The following is a 15,553-nucleotide window of genomic DNA, read 5'->3' as shown; positions in this document are numbered from 1 at the left end:
GGTGCCACACCCCATCCTTATCGGCCCTGGGATCCAAGGGTGACATCATTTTTCCTGGCCGGGACCCAGAACTTCCTTCTCCTCCCAGCGGGGTTTGGCTAGCTGTTTCCTGCCCTAGGCCATTGCCCCGGCGTTGGAGGGGAGCTGCCGGGCTTCCAGTTGCTGGGGCCGGCCAGGAAATCGGCTCTTTGGGGGCGAGGGGAGAATTTGGGAAGCAGGGAAAGGGGGAGAGGTAACCCAGTTCCCAAACATTATGCACCTCACAGGGCTGTGTAATCCAATTTCACGCAGAGAAAACCCACTGAAAGTAATAATAAATAATAATAATAAAATTTTATTTATATCCCGCCCTCCCCAGCCGAAGCCAGGCTCAGAGAGGCTAACAGCAGTAAAATAATACAGCATTCTAAAATCAATTCATTTTAAAATCAGTTCAAAATCAATTTAATGGCAACCATTGGGCTAGAGTTCTGTGAGGATTGCCAAAGGAGGGGGTCAGGCTGTGCCTTGGCCAAAGGCCTGGTGGAACCGCTCTGTCTTGCAGGCTCTGCGGAAAGATGTCAAGACCCGCAGGGCCCTAGTCTCTTGTGACAGAGTGCTCCACCAGATCGGGGCCACGGCCGAAAAAGCCCTGGTTCTGGTTGAAGCCAGCCTAACCTCTCTGTGGCCTGGGACCTTCAGGATGTTTTTATTTGAAGACCGTAAGGTCCTCCATGGGACATACTAGGAGAGGCGGTCCCGTAGGTACAAGGATCCTAGGCCGTATAGGGCTGGTCAAAACCAGCACCTTGAACCTGATCCTGTACTCCACCAGGAGCCAGTGCAGCTGGTAAAGCACTGGATGAATGTGATCCCGCGGCAAGGACCCCGTAAGAAGTCTCACCGCGGCATTCTGCACCCGCTGGAGTTTCTGGGTCAGTCTCAAGGGCAGCCCCACGTAGAGCGAGTTACAATAATCAAGTCTGGAGGTGACCGTCGCGTGGATCACAGTGGCTAGGTCAGGGCGAGAGAGGTAAGGAGCCAACTGCTTAGCCCCTGATTTCAACAGGCTACATCCACACGGCACATTTAAAGCACTACGATACCACTTTAAACACACATGGCTTCTCCCAAAGAATGCTGGGAAGTGTAGTTGGTTAAGGGTGCTGAGAGATGTTAGCAGACCCCCTCTGTTCCTCTCACAGTGCCGCAATTCCCAGAGTTCTCTGGGAAAGAGGGGTTATTATTGGTTATTATTGGTTGGTGGTTAAACCACTCTGGGAGCCGTGGGTCCGTGAGGGGAATTGGGGCCTCCTGGCAACTCTCAGCGCCCTTGACAAACTACAAGTCCCATAATTCTTTGGAAGGGAGAAGCCATTGCTACTACTGTTCCCAGGGTGTGTTGAACCACCCTGGGAACCATAGCTCTGTGAAGGGAATAGGGGTCTCCCGGCAATTTTCAGCACCCTTATCAAACTACCGCTCCCAAAATTATTTGGGGGGAGGAAGGTGTGACTGTTTAAAGTGGGATCGTAGTGTTGTGTCCAGAAACATGTGCGAAATCCTGAAGGGACTGACAGCTTAAATTCATAGGTAGCCGTTTTTGAAAGGAATGGCACGGGCTGCCCCTGTCCTAATGGGCCAAGTCTAAAGTCTTCTCTTTCATCTATAAAGCACTACACACCTCAGGACCAGGTTATTTTAAGAGACCACCTTGCCCTCTTAAAAAATAGCCCCACCTGGTGCCTGAGCTCAGCTGAGGGGGCCAGCCTGGCAGTGCCACGTAGCCAGTGGGAGCAGGGCCTTCATTGTGGTGTCACCCACATTAGAGAACTCTGTCCCCGTGAGACAGGCACCTCCTGTTCTGTGCTTTTGAAAGCCTCTCTTTTTAATCACTCCTTCCCCAGCTGAATTGTTGTTTTTGGTTTGTGGCCAATACGATCTACAACGCAGGATTTGTATTATTATTTTTTAATAAATTTATATACCGCCCTTCATCTGTAGATCACTTCTTCTTTTTTTTTACGATTTTCAGGTTTATACATTTCAGTAATTTTTCAGCCATTTTAACATTTCAAAACTTGAGTTCCCTCCCCCTCTTTCTGTGGATCCTTAAATTTATTTTTAATATCTTCTGCATATCCAAACTAACTCAATTTGTTCATTTATTCGTCTGCTTTAAATATATACTCTTGCGAAACTGCAGGTTAGTACAATAATCCTGCCAATGTTCTTATCTGTTTTACAATTTGTCTGCAAATATTCAATAAACCGTTTCCATTCTTTTTTTAATAAAAAGTTTGTTATCTCGATTTCTTATTTTTCCGGTAAGCTGCGCCATTCATTCACACTCAGCTGTACATACTTGCATTCTCCAGGCTCCTCACAGGTCCCATGAGTTTCGTGACAACCCGGTCGGCAAATGGCTGCAAGAAACATGAGGGGAGTTTATGTGAGCGTTGCAAATTCAGCCCAGGGCAGAGCGATGATAATCATCACCATTACGATCTAATAAATTTATAAATCTAAAAGACAATCCAGATAATTAAAAGCCATAGGCCTGGCAGAAAAGAAGTGAGTGAGTCTCTGTGAGAGAGCGTTTCCACAAGCGGGGAGCCACCACAGAAAAGGCCCTTTCCGGTGGTGCCACCCTCCGGACCTCTCATGAAGAATGATAATCAGATGATAATCGCAGGGTCTGGGACAGTTCCTAGGGGGAGAGGCATTGGGGTCCTTGAGGCATTGGGGTCCTGAGCTGCACCAGGCTTTATAGGTCAAAACAAGAAGTCAAATTTCCCAGATGTCTGCTCCAAAGGTAAGCATTTAGGAGCACTGAAACGCAAGGTCTTTGGATTTGTAACTGGCTGACTGACCGAACCCAAAGGGTGCTCATCAATGGTTCCTCTTCATCCTGGAGAAGAGTGACTAGTGGGGTGCCACAGGGTTCTGTCTTGGGCCCGGTCTTATTCAACATCTTTATCAACGACTTGGATGATGGACTCAAGGGCATCCTGATCAAATTTGCAGATGACACCAAACTGGGAGGGGTGGCTAACACCCCAGAGGACAGGATCACACTTCAAAACGACCTTGACAGATTAGAGAACTGGGCCAAAACAAACAAGATGAATTTTAACACGGAGAAATGTAAAGTATTGCACTTGGGCAAAAAAAATGAGAGGCACAAATACAAGATGGGTGACACCTGGCTTGAGAGCAGTACATGTGAAAAGGATCTAGGAGTCTTGGTTGACCACAAACTTGACATGAGCCAACAGTGTGACGCGGCAGCTAAAAAAGCCAATGCAATTCTGGGCTGCATCAATAGGAGTATAGCATCTAGATCAAGGGAAGTAATAGTGCCACTGTATTCTGCTCTGGTCAGACCTCACCTGGAGTACTGTGTCCAGTTCTGGGCACCACAGTTCAAGAAGGACACTGACAAACTGGAACGTGTCCAGAGGAGGGCAACCAAAATGGTCAAAGGCCTGGAAACGATGCCTTATGAGGAACGGCTAAGGGAGCTGGGCATGTTTAGCCTGGAGAAGAGGAGGTTAAGGGGTGATATGATAGCCATGTTCAAATATATAAAAGGATGTCACATAGAGGAGGGAGAAAGGTTGTTTTCTGCTGCTCCAGAGAAGCGGACACGGAGCAATGGATCCAAACTACAAGAAAGAAGATTCCACCTAAACATTAGGAAGAACTTCCTGACAGTAAGAGCTGTTCAACAGTGGAATTTGCTGCCAAGGAGTGTGGTGGAGTCTCCTTCTTTGGAGGTCTTTAAGCAGAGGCTTGACAACCATATGTCAGGAGTGCTCTGATGGTGTTTCCTGCTTGGCAGGGGGTTGGACTCGATGGCCCTTGTGGTATCTTCCAACTCTATGATTCTATGATTCTGTTTCAAGGGACAGGTTCTATTAGATAACAATGAAACTTCACAGCAAACACAGCTTAGGTCACTTGGAAAGAAGATATCTGAGCACTCCAAATCACCTGCCCGAGTACATGCACAGAAAATAGTAGAACTAGCTGAAACTGATCATTGCTAGCAGTGTTTGAAACTGAGATATGAAGGTAAAGGTAAAGGGACCCCTGACCATTAGGTCCAGTCGTGGCCAACTCTGGGGTTGCGACGCTCATCTCGCTTTATTGGCCGAGGGAGCCAGCATACAACTTCCGGGTCATGCAGCCAGCATGACTAAGCCGCTTCTGGCGAACCAGAGCAGCACACGGAAACGCCGTTTACCCTCCCGCCTGAGCGGTACCTATTTATCTACTTACACAGGTGTGCTTTCGAACTGCTAGGTTGGCAGGAGCAGGGACCGAGCAACAGGAGCTCACCCCGTCGCGGGGATTTGAACCGCCGACCTTCTGATCAGCAAGCCCTAGGCTCTGTGGTTTAACCCACAGTGCCACCCGAAAGCTAGGAGCTAAATGGCACCTAGGTTATGGGCACAACGGAATGTCTAGACACGGTTTTTTTAATAACAGGAATACAGTACTGAAAATGAATGAACTGCAGCTAAAACATTATGTTCATTTTTCACATGGTCTAGTAGTCCTTCCCCTGCCCACCCCCTAATATGCTTATGAGGGTCTCCTCTCCAGTCTTCAGAGAGTAGCTGGAAGTGGGGAGGCAGAAAAGGGTCCTCCTTTTCTTCCACTCTGCAGTTTTAATTTGAAATCTTAGGCGCATTTATGAGCTCAGAGCTCAGAAACTGCTTGCGCTCATTAAATTCCCTGTCGCTAAATGCGCCTAGAACAACGGGAGTTTTGAACGCTGGTTGCAAGGTGTTGATGAAGCCACTGGGAGAGATCATCGGGGGGTTTAGGCTGGGTGTTCATCAATATGCGGATGATACCCAGCTCTACCTCTCTTTCAAATCGGAACCAGTGAAAGCAGTGAAGGTCCTGTGTGAGTGCCTGGAGGCGGTTGGAGGATGGGTGGCGGCTAACAGATTAAGGTTGAATCCTGACAAGACAGAAGTACTGTTTTTAGGGGACAGGGGGCGGGTGGGTATGGAGGACTCCCTGGTCCTGAATGGGGTAACTGTGCCCCTGAAGGACCAGGTGCACAGCCTGGGAATCATTTTGGACTCACAGCTGTCCATGGAGGCGCAGGTCAATTCTGTGTCCAGGGCAGCTGTCTGCCAGCTCCATCTGGTACGCAGGCTGAGACCCTACCTGCCCGCAGACTGTCTCGCTAGAGTGGTGCATGCTCTGGTTATCTCTCACTTGGACTACTGCAATACGCTCTATGTGGGGCTACCTTTGAAGGTGACCCGGAAACTGCAATTAATCCAGAATGCGGCAGCTAGACTGGTGACTGGGAGCAGCCGCCGAGACCATATAACACTAGTCTTGAAAGACCTACATTGGCTCCCAGTACGTTTCCAAGCACAACGCAAAATGTTGGTGCTGACCTTTAAAGCCCTAAACGGCCTCGGTCCAGTATACCTGAAGGTGCGTCTCCACCTCCATCGTTCTGCCCGGACACTGAGGTCCAGCTCCGAGGGCCTTCTGGCAGTTCCCTCACTACGAGAAGCCAAGTTACAGGGAACCAGGCAGAGGGCCTTCTTGGTAGTGGCGCCCGCCCTGTGGAACGCCCTCCCACCAGATGCCAAAGAGAAAAATAACTACCAAACTTTTAGAAGACATCTGAAGGCAGCCCTGTTTAGGGAAGCTTTTAATGTTTAGTAGGTTATTGTATTTTAGTGTTTTGTTGGAAGCTGCCCAGAGTGGCTCGGGAAACCCAGCCAGATGGGCGGGATATAAATAATAAATTATTATTATTATTATTATTATTATTATTATTATTATTAATGAATCAATGAAGGGGCTGGGTAGGATCGAAGCAGAGCCTCAGGTTCTCTTTCCCAGATTTGTGGATGCGTAACAAAGCTTCATTACTGCCAGGAGGCCGGGATGGAAAATGGCACTCTGTGCAGGACTCCTGGGTTCTCTCCCCACCCTCCCCCAATGCAGCCCCTTCTTCCTCTCCTCCACCCCGTGCCAGCCGGACGTCCCGGGACATACCCCGTGTACATTCGTCTCCCGTCCAGCCGTCCAGACAGACCTTGTTGCCCGCAGCGTCGCAGCTGTGGTGCCCGAAGAAATCGTCGCGGGGCCGGCACAGGAAGTTGCAGGCCGGGCCGTAGTAATGCTCTTGGCAGCGCACCCGCACCCGGTACTCCAGCGAGGTGCTGCGCCCGTGATGCCACAGGTCCTGCCAGCCTTCGCCAGGGTTCAGCATTCCCGAACGGGTCACCCGCTCCATCAGCTGCCCTCCGCCTGGAAGGAGAGGGCGAGAAAGGCAAGTGGGCGGGAGAGGAGACTCACTGCATCACCCGGTGAATTTCCAAAGACAAAGGCAGAGGTGGAAGACCCAAAACTGCCTGGGTGCATCAGAAGGGAGGAAGCTAACTTGCAGCCAGTCGGGCCACTGGTCCACCAAGCTCAATAATAATAATAATAATAATAATAATAAATTTTTTATTTATATCCCACCCTCCCCAGCCGAAGCCGGGCTCAGGGTGGCTAAAAACAATACAATAGTGCTTTTCAGTGTTTTAAATTTGTTGTTAGCCGCCCTGAGCCCTGTTTTCTGAACTGAGAAGGGCGGGGTATAAATAAAAAAATATTATTATTATTATTATTATTATTATTATTATTATTAGACAGCTAAGGAGCTCTGCTGGATCAGATGAAAGGCAGTTCACCTAGACCTCCATCATGGGCAGTGAGGTAGCCCTAGGAAACCCACAAGCAAGCAGGGTATGAAGGCAAGAGACCTCCTTTGCTGCAACTGATATTCAGGGGTAGACTGCTCTGAACATAGCTGTCAACTTACAGAGTTGAAAATAAGGGACCAGCAGCCTCGAAAATAAGGGATCAGCAGCCAAAATAAGGGATCAACAATTACTTTGATAAAATACATATTTTGTTGCGTGCAAATGGCTTTAGATACCTATTAGGTCCATAAATTACCATATAGCACATATTCAACACAAAAAAACAGCAACAATTTGTTATTGACAAAGGACAGTTGGACACAGAAAGGGCCCCATTACCTTCAGTAGCTTATTTAAGGGACATCATCAATAAGGGACAGCAGCGGGACATGGCGCTGGGATAAAGGACTGTCCCGCCAAATAAGGGACGCTTGACAGCTATGGCTCTGAACATGGAGGGTCTCAAAATCCTAACCGTGTCCCTGTCTGGAACCCCACCCTGCTGGCTCCCCCAGGTGAGAGAGCAGCTCCTTACCTTGGCTGGTGACATCAGAAGCGTTGGCGGCATCCCAGGCCTCCAGTACCAGAGAGTACGAGCGCTAGAAGGAACAAGGCATTTGGTTACGGGAGATTTTCATCCCGGGACACCATACATGTAAAGCACCATGATCCCAATTTAAACAGCCATGGCTTCCCCCCAGCTCATAAAAAAGCCTAGGAGTTGTAGTTTGTTAAGGGTGATCTAACCTTTGCTATAAAGGACTAATAATTTTTCTTTTTGTAGGAACATGCCAAGCAGTGGCACAGAACTGGAAAGCATTCTGTTTTTCTCGTTGGAAACAGAATGTATGGTCAACAGCTGAATCAGGAAAAACTGGCAAAGAGATTGCATGCATTGAATAATGCAAATGCTGGAAATTATTCTGATGAAATATAGCCTCCTTTTATAAAACATTTTACTGAAGAATGGAAACCACCGAAATCACAGATTGGACTTCAGCAAACTTAAATACTGTAGACTGAACCGTCCCGGAGGGGGATAAAATGGGATTTTGCTTCTGTATTTTTGCTTTTTTCCCTTTTTAATTGTTGTTATACAATGGAAATCATTAAAACTATATTTTATCTTTTAAAAAGGGGTGTCGAGAGTCATTAGGACACCTCTAATTCCCCTCACTTGTTGTTTAGTCGTTTAATCGTGTCCGACTCTTCGTGATTCTCCTCACAGATTCCCAAAATTCCCTGAGAAGAGAGATGGATTGTAAAACCACTCTGGAAACTGTAGGTCTGTGAGGGGAACTGTGGTCTCCTGACATCTCTCAGCACCCTTCACAAACTACAGCTCCCAGAATTCCTTGGGGGAGGAGCCATGGCGGTTTTGAGTGCTATCACAGTGCTTAAAAAACTGGCATGCCCCATTTCCCAGAAGCTGCAAAGAGGGTGGGGAAGGGGCTCTCTCTCCAGCAGCCATCCCAGTAGGGCTAGCCAAAGACCTTTTGCCGAACAAGGTGTTAACAGAGAAATCTGAGGGCTCCCTTGGACAAAAAACAAGGACACCAGCCAGGAATACCAGTGCAAAACAGCAGCCAGTAGGCTTGGTCTTTATTGAAGACTGTCGCGACAGGACTCCCACCTGCCACCAGGTGGAACTAGATGGAAGCCCCGAACAAAAGAGCCCCCAAACTTTTATTAGCTGCTCATCCCCATGTTACACCCCCTCAAACTACATCACTCATACATCACGGTTACATCATGAAAGGGGAGGTCTGGTGGCAGTAATCTGGGCATCCTGGACCCTGCCCCATGGTTCTCCTTGCCCTCCACCAAACACCCATCAAGTGGAACAAAAGAGATCTTTACATTTCCCTGTTTCCCAGCCAAGTTAATCACACCCTTTTGTCTTCATCTGGGTTTGCTATTTCTGGACTGGCTACCTGACTGGCACTCAGGTATCAGGATGCCAGGGATTATCACTCAGGCAGAGGGGCTGCTGAGCAGCTGAGCTCACATGTCTATATGAATTTCTGAAGTTTTCCCAGTGAGCCTGTACATAGATGCATTTATCAGTGAATTGTTACATTTGGTATTGTGCAGCAAAGACCCTTTGAATAGATAGGAAGAAACTACGATGGGGTGTTTTATGGGGACAAATCACAAAAGTCACAAAAGCGATTGTGCTGGTTTGGGTAGTGGGCTGCATGTGCATGATATCTGCTGGAGGGGCAACCCCCCCCCCAACCTATACATAAATTCCTGCAACAAAGGTGAATGACAAGATGGCGGCCCCAACGTCTACCCCATTCCAGACACAGAAGCCAACTGGACAGGCTGCCAAATCTTAATCCAACACTGGTGACAGGACAGCGTGCTCCATAACACCTGAGGCGCAAATTTAGGGGCAGGGCAGTTGCTACATGGCCAGTCCTCCAGCAGAGGGGCTTGTTACTCCCCACGCCCCAAGCATTTTGCCGCCTGAGGCAGTGGCCTCATTTTGCCTAATGGTAGGGCCGGCTTCACATACCAGAGGAAATAAAGCAGGGCTGCCATATGTCTGGAATTTCCTGAACATAGCCAGGATTCACTCGTCAAAAATGGCGTCCAGGCGGAATTTTTATTATTATTATTATTTATTGAATTTATATATGCTGCCCTATACTCGATTTCGTAAATCATTTTAAATGTCCAGGGAAACCTGCCCATATTGGAGGTGTAGATTTTTTTTTTTGGCAATTTCCCTAAAAAATAGCTTTAAAACTTCTTCTTCTTTACAAAAAATAAACTCAAGAGCTTTGGCCAAGAAGGAAGCTCAACAACTTTTGTGTTCCGATTTTCATTTTTTGAAATATGGCAACCCTAAAATACCAGGTTCAATGTCCTTGTATTAATTTACCAAGCCCTGCACCCTCAAATCACAGCTCGATCACCGAGATCAACTGCAGGAACATCGTTCGTTGTTTCCCGAGTTTGTGAGGCTTATTTGACAATGACAAAAAACCCCGAGCCTTTAGTGTCACCAGCCCGGTCCTATGGAACTCTCTGCCACTAGAGATTCAGCAAGCATCTTCTGTTTCAACTTTTGAACACCAGCTGAAAACTCTTCCATCCCACCCAGGCCTACGCAGGCAATTCACAGAATGCATTTTCATCCCTTTATTTAATATATAGCAGAACCATCATTTTCAAGACAGCCCCCATCAAAGCCAGGCAAATCTGGAACTAGACTTGGATGATCTGATAACGTCAATCGTCTTTACTTGGACTTTGTTATTATTTTAACTCGCGCACAAAGTACTCATTCCTCGTGGCTATTCGACAGTTTCGGTTTTTATCTTTTAATTTCCATCCATCGTTATAAAATGAAATAGTAATTACTAAAGCAGGGTTGAGCAGTAAACGCGCTTTCACTTTGAAGTAAATGATTCTTTACTGGTGCAACCCCTCCGGTTCATATGCAGTTCATTAGGAATGTATTGTGATTTTATGTGTGCATCACCCTGAGATCTACAGATTAACAACAACAACAATCTTACCGCCCCCCCCCAAAAGCCCTTAACAAAATACAACTACCAGGACTCTTTGGATAAAGGGCTGTGTCCAAATATAACAACAATAATAACTTCATCCAAAAAGGATACATTTTCCCACAACGCTTAGCTGATTCCCGATTTTAACTTTTTAAAAATATTGCTTTTATTGTACGGCTTCTATGTACATTTGTTGTAAACCACTCTGGTGTTGTTGTTTTTTTGCAAACAAACAAATATTTTATAATATTTATAAAGATTTTTATAAATAAAATTTCGGATCTGGGTGGGGCAGATGGCTGCACACATTTTAGGGAGGTGGAAACTGAGGCACACGAAAGAGAACAAAGGATCGGTGGACAGAATCCAGGAGTCCGGGTTCCCAAAATCCCAACGCACCCGCGCGCACACACACACACGGTCCATTCCAACTCTATGACATACCCCTTTCGCACATTACAAAATTCTCCCAACGCTTCATCTACACTTGAGGAGATCTGGAGACAAACAAGAGAACGTCTCCCTGGCTCTGAGCTGTAGCCCTCGGACACCACTCCCTCAACCACCACCAGAACTCCAAAGCTGGGAAGAGAGCTCCGAGAGATTGGCAAGGTTCCTCGCAAATTCCTTCTGCCCACACAAAGATCTAGTTTTGGCACACAAGAGAGAGGAAAGGAAAGGGAGAGTCGCAAGCCCTGATCGCCCCCACAGCTCCCCTTTCGGGGAAACCCAGCTTTGCTCGCAGGTTGGGCAGATGGAATATGTTCACACAGGAATTCGGATCTGAAATTGGATCGGATCTGTCGAAACAGAGCTCGGGGGGGGGGCACTCAACAGAAAGCCAACCCAAACCCTGACTTGGAAACGCATCTCGTGAGATTTCCCACACTTGAGAAACCCGATAGATACAAGGAAACAGTGAGGGTTGTGGTCAACACGAGTCCTACTCAGAGTAGACCCTCTGGAATTAATGTAAAGGTAAAGGGACCCCTGACCATTAGGTCCAGTCGTGGCCGACTGTGGAGTTGCGGGGCTCATCTCGCTTTATTGGCCGAAGGAGCCGGCATACAGCTTCCGGGTCATGTGGCCAGCATGACTAAGCCGCTTCTGGCGAACCAGAGCAGCGCACTGAAACGCCGTTTACCTTCCCGCTGGAGCGGTACCTATTTATCTACTTGCACTTTGACATGCTTTCGAACTGCTAGGTTGGCAGGAGCTGGGACAGAGGAACGGGAGCTCACCCCGTTGCAGGGATTCGAACCGCCGACCTTCTGATCGGCAAGTCCTAGGCTCTGTGGTTTAACCCACAGCGCCACCCGCATCCCATGGAATTAATGTAGGTCCATTCATTTCAGTGGGGGGTCTACTCTGGCTGGACAAAACCCCAAGGACCTGCTCCCCAAAATTTAGAATATTCTTCAGATGAGTTGCATCAAATGGGAGCGAAGGGCCTGCATATTCCTTTAAGCAGCCAGGAACGAGCTACCGTATTTCCCCGCATATAAAACTAGGGTGTTTTCTTTAAAAATTCGTTTTCATATTTGCCCTCGTCTTATACATGGGTAGCGCATGGGGGGGGCCATTTGGTTGCAGCCGTGAGCGGGAGATTTTCTGCGGCGACAGGGCGGGTGATCGGTGGGTCTGTGAAGGGCTGTTTGTGATTGGCTGTCTCTGTGGCAATAGAGCGGTTGATTGGCGGCTGTGTGTCTTCAGGATCGTTAGCGGCGGGTGAGCGATTGTCCACAATTCCACCCCAAAAACAGCTCAACAGCTCTGCCAGCGATGGGAAAGACGGAAGACGGATTTAGCAATGTATGTGGGTGAGCGGTTTTTGGCAACCCCCCCCCCAAAGAAAGATCAACAGCTCTGTGTCATCTCTGCCCCCCCCCATTTTCTTAAATTGGAGTCCCCCAAATTGGGGTAGTCTTATACACGGGGGCGTCTTATTGACGGAAAAGTACGCTACTCTTTTCTGCTCCAGAGAGCCCCTGGGAACTTGGGAAAGTTAGAGCCTCAGTTTTGCCATCTGTGAAAGGGGAACACCGGCAGCCTGGCTCACAGGGTTGTTGTGAAGGCAAGCAGCTCTGAGCTTGTTCTCCAGAAACTGGTACTCCAAAGAAGCCTGTCTCTGATCTTGGAAGCGTGGCACAACGCACTCCTTGGAGGTTTCTAAGCAGAGGTCGGACGGCCATCTGTCATGGATGTTTTAGTTGAGATTCTTGCATTGCCGGGGGTTGGACTAGATGACCCCCTTCCAATACAATTCTGAGATTCTGTAAGTCCTCATCCTCTGCAACCCTAACCCCACCTGCTCAAGCGGCAGCCCCACTGAAGTCAGAGGGATGTACTTCTGAGTAGGATTGCCCCATAAGTTTAAATGCAGGTAACTGCAAGAACCACACTTGACTTTCCAAAACATTTGAAGGCAGCCTTGTAATAATACAGTGGTACCTCAGGTTAAGTACTTAATTCATTCTGGAGGTCTGTTCTTAACCTGAAACTGTTCTTAACCTGAAGCACGACTTTAGCTAATGGGGCCTCCTGCTGCCGCCGCGCCGCTGGTGCACGATTTCTGTTCTCATCCTGAAGCAAAGTTCTTAACCTGAGGTACTATTTCTGGGTTAGCGGAGTCTGTAACCTGAAGCGTATGTAACCTGAAGCGTATGTAACCCGAAGTATCACTGTAATAATAATAATAATAATAATAATAATAATAATAATAATAAATATTTGTACCCCGCCCATCTGGCTGGGTTTCTCCAGCCACTCTGGGCAGCTTCCAACAAAAATTAAAAATACATTAAAATGTCACACATTAAAAAATTCCCTTCCCTTGTATTGAGAAGTTTGTAATGCTTAGTGTTTAGTTGTGTTTTTATATTATGTTGGAAGCTGCCCTGAGTGGCTGGAGAAACCCGGTCAGATGGGTAGGGTATAAATCGGGGTCAGCAACCTTTTTCAGCCGTGGGCCGGTCCACCGTCCCTCAGACCATGTGGGGGGCCGGACTATATTTGGGGGGGTGGGGAATGAATGAATTCCTATGCCCCACAAATAACCCAGAGATGCATTTTAAATAGAAGGACACATTCTACTACTACTACTACTACTACTACTGCTACTACTACAGTGGTGCCTCGCAAGACGAAATTAATCCGTTCCGCGAGTCTCTTCATCTTGCGGTTTTTTCGTCTTGCGAAGCACGGCTATTAGCAGCTTAGTGGCTTAGCGGCTATTAGCGGCTATTAACGGCTTAGCGGCTTTAAGAAAAAGGAAACAAACTCGCAAGAACTCGCGAAGCAAGCCCATAGGGAAATTCGTCTTGCGGAACGACTCAAAAAATGGAAAACTCTTTTCGTCTAGCGAGTTTTTCGTCTTGCGAGGCATTCGTCTTGCGGGGCACCACTGTAATAATAAATAATAATAATAATAATAATAATAATAATAATTTATTATTTATACCCCGCCCATCTGGCTGGGCTTCCCCAGCCACTCTGGGCAGCTCCCAACAGAATGTTAAAAACACAATAAAACATCAAACATTAAAAACTTCCCGAAACAGGGCTGCCTTCAGATGTCTTCTAAAATTCAGATAGTGGTTTATTTCCTTGACATCTGACAGGAGGGCGTTCCATGGTGCGAGCACCACTACCAAGAAGGCCCTCTGTCTGGTTCCCTGTAGCTTTGCTTCTCGCAGTGAGGGAACTGCCAGAAGGCCCTCGGCGCTGGATCTCAGTGTCCAGGCAGAACAATGGGGGTGGAGACGCTCCTTCAGGTATACTGGACCGAGGCCGTTTAGGGCTTTAAAGGTCAGCACCAACACTTTGAATTGTGCTCGGAAACTTCCTGGGAGCCAATGTAGGTCTCTCAGGACCAGTGTTATATGGTCTCGGCGGCCGCTCCCAGTCCCCAGTCTAGCTGCCGCATTCTGGATTAACTGCAGTTTCCGGGTCACCTTCAAAGGTAGCCCCACATAGAGCACATTGCAGTAGTCCAAGCGGGAGATAACCAGAGCATGCACCACTCTGGCGAGACAGTCCGCGGGCAGGGAGGGGTCTCAGCCTGCGCACCAGATGGAGCTGGGAGACAGCTGCCCTGGACACAGAATTGACCTGTGCCTCCATGGACAGCTGTGATTCCAAAATGACTCCCAGGCTGTGCACCTGGTCCTTCAGGGGTACAGTTACCCCATTCAGGACCAGGGAATCCCCCACACCAGCCCGCCCCTGTCCCCCAAAAACAGTACTTCTGTCTTATCAGGATTCAACCTCATGTAAAAACACGCTGATTCCCGGACCGTCCACAGACCAGATTGAGAAGGTGAATGGGCCACATCCGGCCCCCGGGCCTTAGGTTGCCTACCCCTGGTATAAATAATAATAATTATTATTATTATTATTCCACTATTTTACCCCATTTTCTCTGTGTCGTTCCCGGCCCCTGCATTCTTGTTCTTTGCAAAACGCCACGTTTGCAGAAGGCTCTGTTGCTACTCTTTATTCATTACCCTCCGAAGCATTTGAATATTTAAATGCATACCTTCGTACGATCCATTTAAATGCATCCATATTTATTAAGTGCAATTAGAACTTTTCAGTGCTCAGCACAGTCTCGGCTCCGGCTTACTGGAATCCTTGGGAGTGAGTATGCGTATGTTTGTGTGTGCTGAGTCGAACCCAAGACCCAGCTGTTGGCCTCAGGCTGTGAGCCAGTTGGTTAGGTTTCAGCTCGCTGGCCTGGGACCTGACAGAGCAGGTCAGCACGGGGAGAAACATCTAACAAAAACCACCCCGGGCGTTGTTGTTGTGTTTCCATCTCCTGCCCGCCAGCCAAGCCAATGCTCAGAGATGCTGAAAAGTGCAGTCCTATAAAATCCATAGGGCCACCTCCCTGCTCTCCATGCCTCCCTATTTCCCAGGGACAGTCCTGAATTTACAGAAGCCATCCCAGTTTCTGATTTGATCCCGAAATGTCCCGCTTTTCCTTAGGATGTGTGGCACTGTTGGGATGCGGGTGGTGCTGTGGGTTAAACCACAGAGCCTAGGACTTGCCGATCAGAAGGTCGGCGGTTCGAATCCCCGCGATGGGGTGAGCTCCCGTTGCTCGGTCCCTGCTCCTGCCAACCTAGCAGTTCGAAAGCACGTCAAAGTGCAAGTAGATAAATAGGTACCGCTCCGGCGGGAAGGTAAACGGCGTTTCAGTGCGCTGCTCTGGTTCGCCAGAAGCGGCTTAGTCATGCTGGCCACATGACCCGGAAGCTGTACGCCGGCTCCCTCGGCCAATAAAGCGAGATGAGCGCCGCAACCCCAGAGTCGGTT

At 48.1% G+C, this 15,553-nt stretch overlaps 1 protein-coding gene across 1 annotated transcript in view; it reads right to left on the bottom strand.

Annotated features, from left to right (window-relative positions):
- Positions 1 to 15,553, bottom strand: part of LOC308483122 (uncharacterized protein) — a gene marked incomplete at its 5' end in the record, with an annotated part of 54,770 nt that overhangs the window by 24,967 nt on the left and 14,250 nt on the right. Inside the window, 3 exons of the mRNA XM_081016708.1 lie at positions 2,345 to 2,405; positions 6,019 to 6,273; positions 7,249 to 7,312. Coding sequence (XP_080872834.1) covers positions 2,345 to 2,405; positions 6,019 to 6,273; positions 7,249 to 7,312 — 380 coding nt within the window. The remainder of the gene's footprint in view (positions 1 to 2,344; positions 2,406 to 6,018; positions 6,274 to 7,248; positions 7,313 to 15,553) is intronic.

This window comes from Podarcis pityusensis (genome assembly GCF_964106645.2).
Source record: "Podarcis pityusensis genome assembly, chromosome: 8".
Taxonomy (NCBI): Eukaryota; Metazoa; Chordata; class Lepidosauria; order Squamata; family Lacertidae; genus Podarcis; species Podarcis pityusensis.
The sequence above is the reverse complement of the archived record's forward strand: the minus strand, read 5'-3'. Positions and strand labels throughout refer to the sequence as shown.